General features: G+C 34.6%; 1 protein-coding gene across 18 annotated transcripts in view; it reads right to left on the bottom strand.

Moving 5' to 3' along the window:
• The window catches only part of CDC42BPA (CDC42 binding protein kinase alpha), a 202,594-nt gene that overhangs the window by 123,096 nt on the left and 59,432 nt on the right, over nt 1–20,066 (bottom strand). For all 18 annotated transcript variants that reach the window (XM_074316911.2, XM_019730880.3, XM_019730876.3 and 15 more), the window contains 3 exons: nt 14,951–15,034; nt 6,924–7,019; nt 2,211–2,359 (listed from right to left, as the gene is read on the bottom strand). In XM_074316911.2, coding sequence (XP_074173012.1) covers nt 2,211–2,359; nt 6,924–7,019; nt 14,951–15,034 — 329 coding nt within the window. The remainder of the gene's footprint in view (nt 1–2,210; nt 2,360–6,923; nt 7,020–14,950; nt 15,035–20,066) is intronic.

Here is a 20,066-nt window from a genome sequence, read left to right as displayed (position 1 = left end):
AGGTTTGATCCACTTCCTATGATGTGTCAGAGGACACTGCCCTAGACTTAACCACATTATATAAAATGTTATTAACATTAAGTAGATTAGGTTAATAAAACCTGTAATCACAAATCTTGAATATGAAACAAATTCCAGTGGGAAAAAACAGGAGTTATGAAGAAATTCATGAATAGTGAATTGTTTTTAGGTTTTTGGTTTTTTGGTTTATTTTTGAACTAGGGTAAGGAGATATTACTTCTAAAAACACATTCCATCCTAAGAATTTATTCAAGCTAGTTTTCAACTTTAAAACAAACACAGGAAAGCACAAAAGTACGCCATTAAGTTCCATGAAACTAGCTTAACTGCCTTCAGAAAGAGAGTCTACTCAACCAAAAGCTAGTGAGCCAGAGCCCTTAAGATCTTAGACTGATCTGAAATTTGGACCTTTCACATGAAAAAAACTATACCAGAAGTAGCACAGCCTAGATTAAAATCCAAGGCAGGCTAATGCTAGAATTTATGTTCTTTGTATAACATTATATTGCTCATTAGAAAAGCTTTAATGGTGGGGCTTTGAAAATATTGAGACCACTTCTCAGATCTCTTTCCCATTTCGCTGCAAAGAGGATAACAGCCAGGCTTTGCTCCCCACATAGAAGATTAGAAGATTCTTTTCTGAGGGATTCTAAACAGGGCAAGTGAAAAGGTGTACAATTCTGAAATTGGGATATTCTCCCAATGAAACAGCTAAGCCAGATTACGCAGACATACAGCGTGTCCCATCAGCTTTTTAACACCTTACTGTAAATGTGAATCTCCGACATCTGTGGGAAACCTTTAACATTAATATCCAAAACCAACATAAATAAGAAACAAGAATTAAAGATAAGTATGAAAACATAACTTGACAATGTCTGTTCATTAGTTATCTTATCCTGGTTTAGGTTCTTTACTTTTAAATATAATTTCAATCTCGTGATTCTTTAGTCCTCCACATATTTTGCCATCATTTATCGTATGCATTCTTACTTTAAATTACCTAATTCCATTATGGAATTACTCTCATCACCCACAACTTAAAAGAACAGTCACTGCTGTTTTAGAACCAAAGTTCTCCATGTGTGGTCGATGGACCAGCAGCAGCATCTCCTGGGAAGATGCCAGAAATGCCAATTCCCCGGCCCCATTCAACCTACTCAATCAGAAACTCTGGAGTTGACCCAACAGTCTGGGTTTTAATAAGTCCTCCAGGAGCTTCTGATGCATGCTAAAGTTTGCAGACTACTGTCTTAGAAAATGGTTCCATTTTGTTCTAACCTGGCAGTATCCCTGGTTACCTACTTTTCTTTACTATCGCCTTACCCTTTCTCACATTTTACACAACCCCAAAATTCTCTCATATGAATGATTAATTCTCCTGTAACTCTGTGATGATTTCCTACTTTCTTTCCTTTTAAAATGTAAAACTGCCTTTTAAATCACCCAATACATTTAAAAAATTTTTATTACACATAAATTATTATGGGCTGTTTACATAAAGATGTTTAATGTGTCAGCAGGTACAAGAACAATCCTGTATGAAAATCATCTTGTAAATAAGCCCATTTTTTTCTTTTTATTCCATCGTAAACTGCATACAACATAACACTCATCTGTACGGAAATTTTTAAATAAATCATTGTACTTGTCAAATAATTTAAAAATAAATAATTTTTTCCAGTCATCAAAATTATCACTTTCCTACACAAACATGTTTTAACATTTATAGAATCCGTGAAAGCATCTTCTTGAGAAACGTAAAATATGTATTATGGGGTCTTATTTAGCAAATGGACTTGTATGGCCTAAAATTCTGGCTGATATCAAAACATAAAACTCAACTATAAGAATATTGGCCCATGCATAGCTTTTTTGAGAAGGAAACTATATGTACATTTAAATAAGAGTGCTTTCTTAGAAGTATCCTGTAGAAATGCTGACTGGAAGTGAAAATAGATACTATACATGCACACAGATGTATAACCGGCACATCAATTCTTCAATGCTGACAAATAATGACAATAACAACAAGAAAGCAAAACAACTAAAAGCATCTCAGAATTAAGTTTTTTGATGAGAAATGTACAATTTGGTACATAATTAATACATTTGGTACAAACAGACCTCGGATTCTAGAATCGTATGATGGCTTCCAGCCACAGTCAATGAAGGAGCATCTTACTCACCTGTGTACGTAATGGAGTTGATGAACGGAATCAATTGCTATCACCATCTCAGCCAAGTAAAACCGAGCCATATCTTCAGGCAACCTATCTTCAAATTTGCTGAGCAGAGTAAGCAAATCCCCACCAACATAATAATCCATAACCAGGTACTGGGAATGAAAAAATAAAATGTACTCAATACATAATAAGGGTAAAAAATAATATATTTAAAGTAGCCCACGGTCAAATAGCACTAGGTCAAATACTTTTGTTGTTAATCAACAAGAAGCTGTGTAAGATTATCATCACCAGTCATTACAGAGCTTGTAAATTCATAAAGTGGTAAAATAAAATTTTTAAAAATCGGCGATGGGAACAACATAGGATTACCATTGTTTTGTTATATTTTGCACAGTAACAATATATAAAAATAACATCATCACTACCTACCATAACAGATCACAGTTTTACCAACATTTCATAGAAGAATGAACATTTTAATTCTTCAAAAAGGATTTTAATAATTCAGAATATAAGACAATCCTTTACATTGAGTAAATTCATCTTCGTCATCATTCCATGTCCTTTATTTCATCTTGGACCAGTAATCACCACTTGGAAACCACTGTGGCACAGAATGCAGTAATTCGCACCATATATATTTCTCTTCCCATTTCTGATAGCATGAAATTTCAGAATGAACTTTTCCTTTCTTTGGTACATATAAACAAAAGCCAAGTAATTTTAGATGTGAACTCTTATGGGTATGTGTGTGATACTGTGACATAAGAAATACATATTTTGCAGTACAGACCACAGATCTCCTAAAAGCCCTTGGAATTTCCCAAGTGACAAGATTAAGGTGTCTTTTGTTATTTGGAACACACCCTTTCAACCACACCTGATTTATGATAACGAGGTGACTTTTGAAAAACCCCTAGGCAACCTAAGGATGGGAGCTGGCTGTTAGAGGAACCAAGACTAAAGGTTTAGAATTTTAGTTCCACCCCCAGACAGAGGGGAAAGGGGCTGGAGGTTGAATCAATCAACAGCCAATGATTCAATCAATCGTGCCTAGGTAATGAAGACTCATAAGACCCCAAAAGGATGGGGTTCAGAGAGCTTCGAGCTTGGTGAACGTGTGGAGGTCCTGGGAGAGTGGTGCATTCGCAGAGAGCACTGGAGGCTCTGTGCCCCTTTCCTCATTCCTTGCCCCATGCATCTCTTCATCAGGCTGTACCTCAGTTAAGTGAGCTGCTCTAGCAAATTAACTGAACCCCAAGAGGGAATCTCCCATCTATAACTTGTGGGCCAGAAGAACAAGTAACACACTGGACTTGTGACTGGGTGGTGAGGGCAGCAGTCTTCTAGGCTTGAACCCTTAACCTGTGGGATCTGACCCTATCCCCAGGAAGTGCCAGGATTCAGTTAAACTGTAGGACATCCCACAGAATTGCTTGATGTGTGGAAAACCCCCATTTAATGTCAGCAATGAAGTAGTATTCAGAGATTACTATGCATAATGCAAATAAAAACAACAGACTTTGCCTTAACTGTGTGCGTGTATATGCCCAAAAAGAAGAGACAGGAATATATACCAAAATGTGAAATTACAGACAATGTCATAGCTTTTTGTTATCTTCTAGATTGTTTCATAAACGTATTACATATTATATATTATATTACATCATTTTTTAAGGTGAGTGAAAATTAGGCACAGCAGAAGGATAGGCTTTGTAGTCAGTGAGACCTGTATTTAAATTCTGACTCTGGGTTTTAAGTGGCTTTTGAAAATTATTTATTCTCTTTGATACTTTATTTTCTCATCGACATAACTACAATAATGATACCTTCTCTGTAGTGCATCACTTAGCATGAAGGCTAGTAAATAGAAGATATTTATATGTCAGTTATAACTCCTTAAAGTTAAGGTGATTTTATTACAGAATGGAGATACTATTTCAGGGATATCACCGACTACGTTAAATTTATTTTAAAAACATACCAAGTCCATAGGAAAAGCTATTTTCCAAAGCTATTTCACAATAATGACTGTAGGTAGGGTTTTCTGTTCAGAAATATTTCAATCTTGGCCCCTTGTTCACAATATAGCAATAAAATATTACCATTGGAAAAAACCATTGAACAGTTGTACGGTATAGCAAGTCAGGATACTCAGCGTTGATTTGACAAAAATTCATGGAAATAATAATAGTTGTTTCCATGAGACTGAATGCAGTTTAACATTGATACTACGAGTTCAATAATGTATGATAGGTTCAAATATTTACAGCAAACTACCTTTTGATTAGTAACACAATAAATATCCACAGGCTTTAAGCACCTAATATTTTCACGATTTGTACATATGTCCAAATAAGCCTCTTTCTGCTCCACACATATTTTCATCACTCTCAACTGTAATACATCTTAGCAAATTCCAATTCAACTTATGCCAAATTAGTGTTTTCTCAACTTCTTTGAAAATACTGACTATAATTATTCCACACAAACTATTCATAGAGGCTAATTCCTCAGTTACTTCAAACTCAGCACTGACTCCTCAAATAACAACTAAGCAGAATCAGTAACATCTTTCAACTTAAGAGCCAAAGAAAACCCCTCAAAATCATTTCCCTGGTTTTATAATCAACTACTGATGTTGCTCCCAGTGACTCAATTCTTTGAGCAACTGTTCTTGCCAAAAGGCTAATAGTCTTAGACAAGTTAATTTTCTGTGGACACGTTTCTTTGGCTCCTGCAATCAAACATGATTTAATTAACTCAACATTGGTAAATGGCTTTCCTTGCTTGGCTAAATGAGCCCCTCAGGAACTTACCACAGTTGCAGCCTCAATTTCATTTTCTGTTTTTGTGAAGGAATTCTGATAAGATATTCTGTTTTAAATCTCCTTACTTTTCTGATTGCTGCTTTCCTGTGAGTTACGAATATTGTGATGAATGCTCAGTGTGGCAATGTAGACATTTACTGTATTATTGGTACAACTTAGTAGTTATAGTAAGTTGCATAATAAATACCATGCTGTCACTTAATTCGTTAACAAAATAATCCACACTCTACTGTGCCTTAAATACATAATATTTGAAGTCTACTTTTCTCTCCTTTCCTTATTTTGTCATATGCGTATGCATTATTTCCAATAGCCAAGCCATAGAAGCAACTAAGTGTCCACCAATGGATAAATAAAGAAGTTGTGGTACATATACATACACAATGGAATATTATTCAGCCATAAAAAAACAAAGATATCAGCCAAATACCCAAAATATATAAAGAACTCATACAACTCAACAACAAAAAATAATCCAATTAAAAAGTGGGTAGAGGACATGAATAGATACTTCTCCCAAGAAGACATACAAACGGCCAACAGATGTATGAAAAAAATGCTCAACTTCACTAGCTATCAGGGAACTGCAAATCAAAACAACAATGAGATACCACCTCACACCTATTAGAATGGCTATTACCGACAAGACAAAGAATAACAAGTGTTATTGGAGAGGTTGTGGGTAAAAAGAAACCCTCATACGCTGCTGGTAGTATATAAATTGGTACAGCCACTATGGAAAACAGTATGGGGGTTCCTCAAAAAATTAAGGATACAATTACCAGATAACCAAGCAATCCCTCTTTTGGATATCTACCCAAAAAAATCTGAAAATATTTATTCGCAAAGATGTATGTACCCTTATGTTCATTGCAGCGTTATTCACGATGGCTAACACATGGAAGCAACCAAGGTGTCCTTTGATAGATAATTGGGTAAAGAAGATGTGGTACATACATACACAGTGGAATATACTCAGCCATAAGAAAAGATGAAACACTGCCATTTGTGACTACATACATGGATCTTGAGATTATCATCTAAGTAAAGTCATTCAGACAGAAAAAGTCAAGAACCATATGATTTCACTCATAAGTGGGATATAAAACTGAAACAACAAACAAAAATTCATAGACACAGACAACAATTTAGTATTTACGAAAGGGTAAGCAAGCAGGGCTGGTGGTAGAAGAGGGTAAAAGGGGTCAATTATATGGTGACGGAAGGAGAACTGACTCTGGGTGGTGAACACACATCACAACACAATATATAATTTTACTAACCAATGTCACCCCAATAAATTTAATAAACAAAACAAAAAATAAATAAAAAACAAGGAAAGCCCACCTTTGTGACAACATGGATGGACCTTGAAGGCACTATGCTAAGTGAAGTAAGTCAGACAGAGAAAGATAAATACTGTATGATTTCATTTATATGTGGAATCTTAAAAAAAGGAAAAACAACTCATAGAAACAGGTCAAAGTCAGACTTATGTGATGTCAGACTTGTTATCAGAGGTAGAGGATGGAAGGAGGTGGAACTGGAGGAAGGTGGTCAAAAGTTACAACCTTCCAGTTATAAGATAAATATGTCTAAGGATGTAACACACAACATGGTGACTATAGCGAACATTGCTGTATGATGTATAGGAAAGTTGGGAAGAGTAAATCCTAAGAGTTTTCATGACAAGGAGAAATTTCCTTTTTTTCTTCTTTTTCTTTTTAGTGTACCTATATGAGAAAGATGGGTGTTAGCTGAACCCACTGTGGTAATCATTTCACAATACATGTAAATCAAACCATTACGCTATAGCCCTTAGACTTACTCAGTGATGTATGTCAATTATTTCTCAATAAAACTGGAAAAAAATGATTCTTACTAAGTTATTGTCATCTTGGAAAGCATAATGCAAAGTTGTAATCCATTTATTGTCTCCATTCACTAGCACATCTCTTTCTTCACGAAAACATGCTGTCTGAAAAGGAAAAAGAAATATTTTTAGACAGAGGACACTTTATGTAAAACTAGGACATATATTATGCAAACAATTGCTTAATATGTTTATTACACTTTCTGCTCTGGAAAAGAAACACATCCAATATCAATGTGAGCTTTCAATAAGTCAAATTTAAAGCACCCTCAGAAATCAGACAACTGGAAGAGTATACTTAAAAATATTTTGCACTAAAAAATACTGTTATAGTTTTAAAAATAGGCAAAATACACAGAATCATTTAACAATCATGGTCCAATCTACCATCCAGATAATACAAATGTCAGCATTTTGCCACATTTACCTCTGGTCTTTTTAAGGAAATAAGATACAAATTATAGTAGCCTTCCTACTGCTATCACATTCTTCTCCCTTCTTCCCAATATAATAAATAATCTGAAGTTAGTATTTATTCTTCACATCATATGCTTTGATCACACATGTATGTATCCAAAAACAGAATTGTTTTGTGTTTTGAAAATTTCCACCAATGGCATAATTTTATCTATCCTTTTGCAACTTGATTACTTTTTACTCAATCATGACTTGTTTTTCCTTTTAATTGCTAGGGTATTCCACTATTTAAATACACCAACATTTATTTATGCAACCCTCCTAATCATGTAAACATAGGTCATTTCCATTTTTGTGTTATTATAACGTTGCAAGAGTATGTTTGTACAAGAGTTTCTATAGGGTGTACATTTAGAAGTAGAAATGTTAGATTGAAGCATTTTCAACATTACCAGATACAGCCAATTTTCTTTCCTAAGTGCTGTACCAATTACTATACTTCCCCAGAGTATGAAATCTCCCATTTCACCCACATCCTCAACTGCACTTAGCATTATTAGACTTTCAAGTGTTTGTTAATGTGATGGGTGTGAAATAATATCTCATTGTTCTTTTATTAACATAATCCTAATTATAGGTGCAGATAAATAACTTTATACATGCTTATTAGACATCTGAGTCTTTTCTTTGAATTGTTCACTCCCCTTTGCCCATTTTCTACAATGAACTATCTTTTTCTTTTTGATTTGTGAAAGTTTTAATTTATTCTGAGAATATTTCCATATTATAGAAGTATGTCCTGGAGAACCTTAGAAATGTGTGGCTAAAAATAAAAAATAATTTTATATGATACATTATAATTTTATAATATATCTTTAAATTTTGAATTTAAAAAACTACTATGCCAGAAAGTTCAAAAAGAACTTAAAGGTAAAGTAGAAACTGAAGGTCTCCCTGGGTCCTGCCCCCATACTTTCATTGTCCACTTGTTGTGTCCAGAGGTTACTATATAAACTCTGTTGAGTATCATCTCAGAAAACTTCTGTGTATATGTAAACTCTCTCTCTCTCTCTCTTTCTCTCTCTCTCTCTCTCTCTCTCTCTCTCTCTCTCTCTCTGTATTCAAATGGTATCTCATATCCCCCATCTTTTCTTTTCTTTACACAAATGAGATCACAGTGCTCCGTAAGTTGCTTTTTCAAGTAATAATATACCTAAACAGCTTTTCATACCAGTACAGAGACCTACCTAATTTTCTGTAATGGCTATGCCATATTCCATACACACTGAAAAATCATCATATAGTACTTTTTATATATAGGTGCTTAATAATTTATTTGCCACAAAGTAAATTCAATAGCCATGATATACAAAACAAATAACATTACCTAATTTACCCTAATTAGATACTCTAATTTTTTCCATGTATTTTCTATAAATTATATTTGATCAAATAGAATTTCCAAAACCATGCATTAAACAACATCACCAGAGGAAATACTAAAAACAATTAAAGCACAAACCAAATAAATGGGCAGTTTTACCCTTCAATTAGGTTATTAACATTATGCTTTGGCTTATTTTAAGGTAAAAATAGAATCACTTGACATACTTAACACTAAATTCTGTTTTAGAGTTTGACCTGAGGTTGTGGTTTGCTGCAAACATTCTACAGAGGTGGTAAAGGTGCCGAAGAGACCCCTTTTTCCTGGCTTCATCTTATACAACAACTATCTGGAATTTTACAGACATTCCAACTAGAATCTAAGACACATCTGATTGATGACTCCTAACTAAATTAAGCTCCAAAGACTTTTTGTCATCAGAACATATTAAACTTCAATAGATTCTAATCTCTTCTAAATTGTTCAGTGAAAAAATTAATTTTTTAAAATATATAAACTATTCATCATATAAAACTTCAAACACATACAAAAGAGAACAGTAAAAAAAGCCCCTTCCCCAGAATGTACCCATTAACTTCAACAATTATTTTACTGCTCAATCTTATTTCATCTACAGCCACCCTCCATGCACGTGTGTACACATGTGTGTACACTCACACACAACATTTTTAAAGCAAATCCCAGACATCATATGACGTTCTCCATAAATGCTTAGGTCTTAATGCCTCAGATACTAAGTTTACACGTGTGAAGCACAGTCTCCTATCACATCCTCAGCTGGCAATCACAATTGAGGGGTAACGCTACTGACATTTAGTGGGAAGAGGCCAGGGATGCTGCCACACATCCTAACAGTGGGACTGCATAGGTCAGTCCCACAGGAATTACTTGGCACACAAGGAATATCACAAATGCCACTGTTGAGAGACACTGTTCTAGATCAGTATTAACCAAACCATGATGCATGTATAGTATGGGGTTCATAAAGTTGAGGCAAGGAGTCAACATGGTTAAAAGACTGTCATAATATCTGCTTCAATTACCTTTTTTTTTAAAATAAAGATTTTTTTAAAAAAATATTTCCTCTTTAAAAACTGAATATTTGAGCCTCTAAGAATGCAATAAACATGTAGGAGGGGTTACTGGAGATTACATAACTCCTTCACATTCTGTCACTCAGTTTCTATTCAACCAAATATTCTGCTTGCACAGTGATGGTTTTGACTGTTTTGTTTGCAGTTTTATATTTTTAACATTAAGTTACATACTGTTTAAATTTTATCCTTAATGGGTTATTGCTTAAGAGAAAGAGCAACAGGAATATGCTGAAACAGAAGTTACTATGGACCAGATATAAAGGATAATAATTCTGCCAAAACTTTCATGATTCTCTATCCTAGATCCATAGATGCCTTCATCAGAACATTCTTATACATTCCTATACAGCACACAAAATTTCCTGAATACTTGGAAATCATGTATTAAAACAAGAAAATGCACTCAGATTATATATACTTTGGCTTCTTTTATTAGTGATAAAGATTTCTCTCACCCATAAAATATAATCAGAGAAATTCTTTCAAATAGTAACTGATTCATTCTCTCTAATCTAATATTTGAGGGGGGGAAAGCCAATTTTTTTTCATTTTAAAAAAATAAATGAGTGGAATTTTAAATTGCAAAATGCAAGAATTCAACATTAGGTCTTATACACCAAGACATTAATTCACTTTTAAACCTCCATTTTTATATTTGATGGCTGAACCAAAGAAGAAATAGGTCATTTTTTAACTTATTTGTTAGTAAAAATGTTTTTTTACATAATTCAAGATAAATCATTTGATAACATTCACAATTGGCAAATGAGTGAAAAAACAAACACATTTACAAACTATGAGTGCAAAGATATACTGACACAATGTTTTTAGAAGACAGTTTAGCAATGGCTACTCAAGTTTAATGTATACCTGCCCCCTCATACCCAGGAGTGCCATTACTTAGGCTTTAATCTGGGGAGTGGACAAATTCTAGAGTCAGCACAACATGAAAATCCCTTAGTACAAAAATTATTCTTAAAGTCAATTCAACCTCAGTATACACAAACAGTATACCTCAGGGTAGCCAAAAGCCACATCTCTGATGAACAGCATTTCAGAGGCCTTCTATTTTTACTTACATCGCACATACTTTTTAGGTGGCATGACTAGTTCTGATGCACTATTTTCTCTCTTGTGAAATTCTCTTTGCCAACCACACATAGTTAGATGTGGTAAAATAACTGAACTTACTGATAGTTTGATTCCACCTTACTGAGAATTCACACTTTGAGTACACTTGCAAAAGTACTCCAAGGTACATGTATAAAATTTTACTAAAGCATAGTTCAAAATAGTCAAAATGTAAAAGCAATCTAAATGCCCATCAATGTTTTTTAAAAAATCAACCTACTATAAATATATATCCATTCAGTATAAGGAAGTTATAAAAAAGAATGAGATAAAGCTACAAATATGGAAATGGAAAAAATCCAACATATACTATTAAATGATCATAGCAATGTGAAAAATCAGTCCTTTAATATGATTCCATTACAGCAAAATTTTCTCTTAAGGATAAATAAGAAATTCTTAATGATTATTTACTTTGGACAGAAAGACTGGATATCTGGGGGAGAAAGGGAGCTTTCATTTTTTTTACATTTTATTTTCTGTAGTACTTGTATTTTTTTAATATAGGTAGCAGATCAGGAAGTAGAGGCATATCACGTCTAATGACCCCAATTCATTACTACTATTACTACTACTACTACTACTACTACAGCTGCTGCTGCTGCTGCTATTACTACTACTACTGTTACTACTACTACTACTATTACTACTACTACTGTTACTATGATTACAACTCCTCCTCCTACTACTACTACCCTGTTTCCCCGAAAATAAGACCTAGCCTGACAATCAGCTCTAATGCATCTTTTTGAGCAAAAATTATATATACTATAACATAATAATGGGTCTTATATATATAACACAATATAAGACCGGGTCTTGTATTAATATTTGCTCCAAAAGACGCATTAGAGCTGATGGTCCGGCTAGGTCTTATTTTCAGGGAAACAGGGTACTACTACTACTATTACTACCACCACTACTGGCACCAGAATTATAAAAATAATAAGACAGGGATAACAATAACAAAAATAATAGGCACAAACCAGTAATAACGCAGTTAATGGTCTCTACGTCCATTAGACCATTATTATTCCCCTTAATGGACATAATGGTCTAATGGACATAGAAACCATTATTACCTTCAGTTAATAAACGAGATTACTGAGTATCAGAGAGGTTTAATTCTCGAGATGGAGTCCATTTCTGGAAACTATACTGCATCTTCCAATGAAATGAGTAAGGATATCTCCTATATGAGTGAAGTCAGTAAGAGCTGAATAAATTTGAAGAGAAGATAAAATTTACAGAATAGATTGGGTGAGGTTAGCTTAAGATATTGTTAATGTACTAGCAAAGTTTGTATTGATGAACCTGTAGAGATATCAATCTCTTTAAGATTATTTAGTAATTATTCAGCTGTCCAGGTTTGGAAAAAGAAGGTTTCCTAGTACCTTCAAATAATCCCTGTCCCACTAATTATATATTTGGTATATACCAGAAATAGACATAAATATGGCAAATAGGTTGGAGGTAAATCGCTGAAAAAATTGTTTTAAAGCATAAACAATACACAGATTAAAAAAATTAAAAAGGTTGCTGCTCATCTGTAATTTACTGTGTCATTGGTAGGCCCAGTTTTCCAAAGTTGAATAAGTCATAGTCAGAGTGGGTTTCTTTTTAATGTTTGTTTTTTAGAAAAACAATTTGATAATTCAAGTATAGAAATTCAATTCCGTTCTACTTTATAATGAATTCCTCTTTTAAAGTTTCAATGTGGAATTTCTTCCTAAAAGATGTAAGTTGCAAATCGTTTGAGGAGAGCTTCTTTCAAATACTGAACCGCTCTATTTGCATCTTTGTTCATGAGGCATATTGGTCTTGAACTTTCTTTGTCTGGTCTTTGTCTGATGCTTCCATTGGAATAATACTGACATCACACAATAGGTGTTCCAGGGGCCCCAAGGTCCCTAGCTGGTCCACCTTCCTCTTTCTCCCTTTCATTCTTCTCATGTTTGTTTTATGTAGGGTCTTTAACTGTACTTAATGGGAGGAATAGGGAGAAGAATGTCTATTCCATTTTGCCCCAGAATATAATAATGCTTTTTAATTCAACAAAATAATATTTAATTCTCAATTATCCCTTGTTTTATCTTCAATTTTGCTACTTCTTCCAGTCAGTAATGAAAGGAACACAGTGAGCCTTCCTTTTCACAATTCTCCTCCAACATATCCAATTTCCTAAGAAATAAGTACAAACTTTAACTCAATTTTTTTAAATAGCTCTAACTCTGAAACACTAAGTGGACTATAATTATGATTTCTATGAAACAATTAGAGTATCATTATTGACTATTTCTTAATGACTTGTTGCTCCAGCTGCTGGCAATGCTGTCAGCCCCTTCAGGGTTTGCCTCAGCGGCAGAAAGCCTATTACTACTAGTCCAAGGCCATGGCCTTCTGAGATAGCCAATGACTGACTGAGGCAGGTGCATAAAGATCAGTCATTGGCTCCATGCAGGAGAAGTCCAAAGGACCATTTCTGCTCCACAGCTACCTGCTGAATCAACGGAAGCTACTGGGACAGCTTGACTTCCCCCTGACAAGTCATGTTTCATTTCTTTTCCCTTCTATAGTTGTCGATTTCAAAAGAACTCCCCAGCAAATACACTGCACGTTACACTCAATCTCAGTGCTTACTACCTGGAAAATTCAAGCAGTGACAGTAAGGCAATTCAGTCTTAGGAAAATTCAAAAGCAAAGGTTGATGTGATTGAATATTATGGACACTGGTACACACACCAGAAAGTTTCCAGATACTTTTTAAACAGATATCATTGCATAATAATTATCTATGGGAGGTAGAGAGGAGCTGGACTTAGGTTGGATGTAGTCGAACAGTATTTAGCTTTATTTGTTATGTGCTATTATTATTTGTTTTACAAAGATTGTATTTGTATTTCACTTGAGCAGTTTTTTCAGTAGACACATGGGAAAAAAAATCTGAAAAAGCGAAAAGTTGCCAAAAATGTTACTGATTAATTCTAGGTGATAGAATACAAGTGATCATTAGTTTCTTCTTTGTGTTTTGTAATATTTCCCAAATATCCCAAACAAAACAATAATGAAGTGTTTACTTTCACTACCGTCGTATCTATCACATGGGAACATTTTTTGCTTTTCCCTATGTCTATTCTTTTTCAGGTTGCTGCAAATACTGGTAGATACAGAAGGGCTAATTTCTCATGATCCTCTTATGGGTCTTACTAATCTCCAGAGCTAATACTCAGCCTACTCAGCAGTATAACCCCTTCTACAAGTGAAAATACTGAAACAGTTCCACACCAGTGAGCTCTGCTTCCCTGACGCCCCAGTGCCCTACCCCGTCTAGCCACTCACTATGATCCAGCACCGCAGACCTCCCAAACCCCACCCCAAATTTACGTGTAATGTCAGTTCTGACCACACCATACCAATTATTAGCCATAAGCATGACTCCAGTCAATCTCTCCCTCCAATCTAGCACCAACATAGAAATGCTGACAATTTTTGCAAGAGCAGATTTTACTATCATTCTTTAATGATATAAAACAAAACAAATTTAACTGCACGACCAGCAATAGACAGAAGTCTTAGATGGCATATTCAAAATACCTGCTGAGTTTTGACTGAGTAGAATACAGATAAACACAGAATGATATCAACAAGTTATGTCAAACTGCAAATCAAGCATTACAAAATGTCTTCCTATAAAAGAAACTGTTTTCCACACATCCTTTTAACATAAATGTGTAAGCCCCACATTACAAGGATTTCCATTTGGTTTTCAGACAATATTAAATTAGTACCGTGAATTATAACTTTTATCATTAACTATATCACAATTGTGAATTGTTGAATTTGTCTCTTAGGCCTTAAAATGTAATGTCATCAGATAAAAACGTTACTAAATGATATTTAAGGATCTACTGGCTCTCTATAATTTTATAGTTCTTTAAAAATATTTCTAAAATATTATTTAAATATTCCAATAATTAGACTCTTACCTCAGCTCTTTTCAGCATTTCCCATTTATTCAATATTTTCATGGCAAATACTTTATCTGCATTTTTCAGTTTCACTACAGCAACCTAGAAAAGGAAATACAACTTTTAAAATACAAGAAATAATACCTTACAGTCATCCATTTCCTTTTTCCTCTCTGTAAAAAAATAAATACCAAAATTATCAATGATTTCCATGCAGTTCAAATTCTAAGATCCTAAATCAAATAATATTGTCAGTTGAAAAAGTTACATTAGTGGACACATGCCAAACAAATAACTGTAGTTTCGAACACTGTATCAGTTGGTGATTATATATTATATCCTCCTTTTTGAGTTTTCTGCCCTGGAATTTAAACTCAACATCTACTACAACTAAGAAATTGACCAAAATGTCCAAGGTGAAATAACTAGAGCTTATTAAATACTGCACATCAAATTACAGCACAATGCTACAGTGAATGCCTGCTGTCAAATATGTTTTGTGGGATCAAACAATATGAAATCAACTGAAAATGATATTAATTTTCACACCACATATTCTTACATACTATACCACAACCCCCAAAACACACATACCCCTAAAGATCAAATAAGGCTGACAGCTGTGCCACAAATTGTACAGTTTACACATTCCTTTCCAACAAGAAAAAGTACAGATATTTCGGTATCTTATATTTTAGTTATGGATCAAAAAACTCTCAAATACAAATAATAAGCCCCCATTTTTACCCTCAACAAACTGTTTCTACTTCTCTGCATCAGTTTCACTAGGTAATATCAAAGGGCCCTTCCAGCTTATTGGGGACACTAAAAGGCTGAGATTGAACTGTAGAAGAGGAAACAAAAGTTGTGTCCAGTTATTGGGTGGTACAGAAGGGGAAGACAAATGCAACCCTAATATGCAGAAGGAGAAAACAAACTATGTATAGCATCTTCAAACAGTTCAAAGGGATATTTCCAAGGATAGAGAATACATTTTAACTCAAACGCCAAAATTTTAAAAATCTTAATAGCAAACGTACAGAATCAGGGACATTTAAAAAATTTACATTTGGATCAGACTACAATAAAAGTAATATGATCACATAATTAAAATCAATGTATATTACTATAAAACTATACGAACTAGAATATTCCTTGGTAATCATCATAAATGGTTACAAGGACTGTGATTACAGTTTTTCATCAATTAAAATGGTGGGAAGGAAGAGAAACTATCTCAATTTCAAATGCAATCACTTTAGTCTTTGGTCATATCAGAAATGATGGGTTAACATTGTTCTTTCAGGGGGCTCATGTTTAAAGAAAGGAGGCTGTACAAGACGTAACAACCTAACGTAAAATTCAGCCATAAAAAAGTAGGAAATCCTGCTTTTGTGACAACACGGATGAACTTAAAGGACATTATGCTAAGTGAAATAAATCAGACACAGAAACACAAATAGTATAATATATCTCACTTATATGTGGAATCTGAAAAAGTCAAACTCATAGAAACCGAGTAGAATGGTGGTTGCCTGGAACTAGGGGGTGAGGGAAACAGGGAGATGTTGGTCAAAAGGTGCAAACTTCCAGTTATAAGATGAAGTTCTGGGATCTGATGTACAGCACGGTGACTACAGTGAACAATATTGTATTATATACTTGAAAGTGCTACAAGAGTAGGTCTTCAATGTTCTCACCACAAAAAAAAAAAAAAGGTAATTGTGTGAGGTGATAACCTTACTGTGATAACCATTTTGCAGTATACACATGTATCAAATCATCATTTTGTACACCTTCAACCTGCACAACGTTATATGCCAATTATTTCTCAACAAAGATGGAAAGAAAGAAAGGGGGCTATAACAGAGCCGGGAAAACTTGAATCAAGGCTGGAAACACCAGTTAAGCTGCTCTGGAGACTCAAATGACACGTTGCACAATCGGGAGTGCAAACGGACAGAAGGACAGGAGGACTGAGACAGACCTGCCTACATTGGGGACAGGGAAGAGACATGGAAGGCTATCACTTAAGCCCCGTTATTCTGATTTAGGGAAGAATGGCCAAAAGACTCCAACACTTAGATTTCCCCTCCTCAGGTCATGTTGTGAGGAAAGTATGCTTAGCACTATATGATTCACCAACTTCCTACACATATAAATGTATATAAGTATCCAATAATAACTAATGGTAGTAGTAGTATCCACCAACACATACAGAGTGTATTCTATTATAAATGCCTGGCACTTGTCTAAGAGTTTTATGCAAGTCCACAATCCCTTACCTGCAATATTAAAAGTAAAAAGGTTTTCACAATCCATTTGGCAGCATGTACTGACATCAGGCTATTATATCATGTGCCCCCGAAAATAAGACCTAACTGGAAAATAAGCCCCAGCATGATTTGTCAGGACATCCCCTGAACGTAAACTCTAATGCATCTTTTGGAGCAAACCTTAATATAAGACCCGGTTTTATTTTCGGGGAAACACAGTAGTTTTTGTTTTGTTTTTTTAATCTCAGCTATTATAAAGACAAATATGCTTCACTGCAGAAACATTAATGCATTTGCTTATGAGGTGTTGCTCCAAAACCCCAATAGGAGTGTTATGTAAAATAGAGTATATGCATTAAATTATCTTTCTAAATACCTAAAAAATACTGGAACCAAAACCACCTCTGGATTAGAGAGCTGCACAGTAGAAACAAACTAACATTTATTGAACACTGAGCTAGCACTTTTGTGCTGCTCAGGGTGGTGGACATAGTATGGACTCTGTAGCCAGACTACTTGGGTTTGAATCTTGGCTCAGTCGTGAGCCATGTGACTCTGGACAAATAACTTAACCTTTCAAATCCTGAGTTTTCTTAAAAATCTGACAGGGTTAGTAACAGTACTTACCTTCCACAGTCGTACTGAAAACTATATTAACTAGAAGATTAAAACAAGTAATACAAGTATAAAGTGCTTACAACAGGGTCTGGCACTTAGTAAGCATTCAGTAAGCATTAGCTATTACTGTGTTTCAGGCCTTGCACTAAGCACATTATAGCTCAATCTCTTAACTGCCGTTTGCTTTACCATTAAGGGCAGACATTGTATTATGCATCCCAATTACTTCAATTTCTTAACTATGAAGATAGTTAAGAATTTGATCTCTTCAACTTCTAACTTGCCGTAATTTTATACACAATACATACTTGTACAAATACATAGAAATATAGCTAGAAATGCCCTCAATTGAAAAATACATACAAATAAAAATTAAGCCACAACATTTACCATACTGTACTTTCCAACAGTAAAATAATAGAAATAAATTTTCTGAAAGATGAAACTGACTAAATATATCAAAAAATTATAGAAAATTATTCGTATGCATGAAAATACTTTTAAGGAATACTATTTAATAGGGAAAAGTACTGTTTAAAAGAAGTTTATTAAAGTTTGAATGCTATGATTATTTTTTGTGTGTATGTATATATACATGAAATGTATACCTATGAATTTCTATGTCATGTGTATACTGAGGAAGATAGGCACTAAAATATTAGAAAATCAGGTATTTCTATTTACCTTTCTACACTTTCTGTATGGAACATGCCAAACTTGAAGCATGGAATGGGATATGTGAATACCACGCCTCATCTTCGTCACAAAATCACCACTGACTATTGAGGGACTGTAGTGTGGCTGGTAAGGGCCAAAAGAGACCCACTCTACACATCTACACGGTAACAGGCACGCCAGGCTTCTGGAGGGTGGAAAACATTCTCAGCGCTGCCTTGTAACAGTCTCATGACTTTCCTAAACACTTTCCTGAGATGAGGTAGGGTGTGATAAAATAAAAATGTCAGTTCAGGAAATAATTCTTGACTTATCAAATTGATGACATAGTGAGACAAGAATATGAAGCTCATGAAGTGATAAAATAAAAACTGATCTTGCTTTTCCCCTTTTAAACCTACAGATCATTTTTATGTTCATTTCAGTAGAAGAAAACTTAAAAAAAGGATTCTCCCAGAACTCTAATGTTAGGTTCTAGATTTCAAGAACCACAGCTAACTGACATATAAGAGGGTAGTATGTTAAAATGTCCTTTCTTATTTAATTTGATCAAAATGAAACGTACATTCAGTATGGACTGAAAGATTATAAATTTAACCCAGAACAAAGATACATTTTTAAAACACCAAATATAGAGATGTCTTTAAAGACTTCATAATAAAAGTCCTATGATGTCAGAAAAATTGCAACCACCACAAAAATAAAACAGTAGAGGACATGTAAAGGAATAAGTTCTCAAACAAATTTTAAGTATCATCACTTATAGCTACAACATATAATTTAGGGATGGTTACACTATATTAAATAGAATTTTAATATCCAAGAAAAGATTGTCATGCAGTTCTGCAAATCTAGTCTACGTTCAATATATCCAGCATTCACCATCCCTCCTCTGGTCCATCCCATTCTAAGCTACCATGATATCTCGCCTGATTGTCCTATCTGGCCTCTCAATTCTGCCCTTAGTCCCCCCCCACCCCAATCTATTCTCCACACGGCAGCCACAGTGATCCTGCATAAGCATCTCAGATCATGACACTCCTCTGCTCCAAAACTTTCAGCAGTTTCTGATCTCTTTCCGAGTAAAGTCAAAATCCTCACAATAACTTGTAAGCTTATATATTCTGGCCCTCCGACCTCCCAGATCTCATCCCGCTCTCCTCGCTAACTCTGCTGCAGACGTATTAGGCACCTCGTTCAATGCCAACTCAGGGCCTTTGTACTTATTCTTCCCTAGGTCTCGAACAGTCTTCGCCCTCACAACCACATGGTTTGCTCTCTCACGCCCTCACTGAAATGTCACTCTGCTCTTTCCCACTTTGATCCCATTTCTTTGCTTCCTTTTCCCCTTACCTCTTATGATTTAACAAACTATATATTCCATTTATATATTCTGTTTATTGTTTGCCTCACTCACTAAAATATAAGCTCTATGAGGACAGGGATAATTGATTCTCATTTGTTCCCTAGTACATGCCCAGTGCTTAAGAATCAAAAGGTGCTCAATAAACATTTGTTGAATAAATGGTGGATGACTGGAATCTATATGGGTGGATCTACATAGA

This window comes from Rhinolophus sinicus, chromosome 6 (genome assembly GCF_057876585.1).
Source record: "Rhinolophus sinicus isolate RSI-liver-muscle chromosome 6, RSI-T2T, whole genome shotgun sequence".
Lineage (NCBI taxonomy): Eukaryota > Metazoa > Chordata > Mammalia > Chiroptera > Rhinolophidae > Rhinolophus > Rhinolophus sinicus.
Note: the sequence above shows the minus strand (reverse complement) of the source record. Positions and strands in the feature narration are given on the sequence as shown.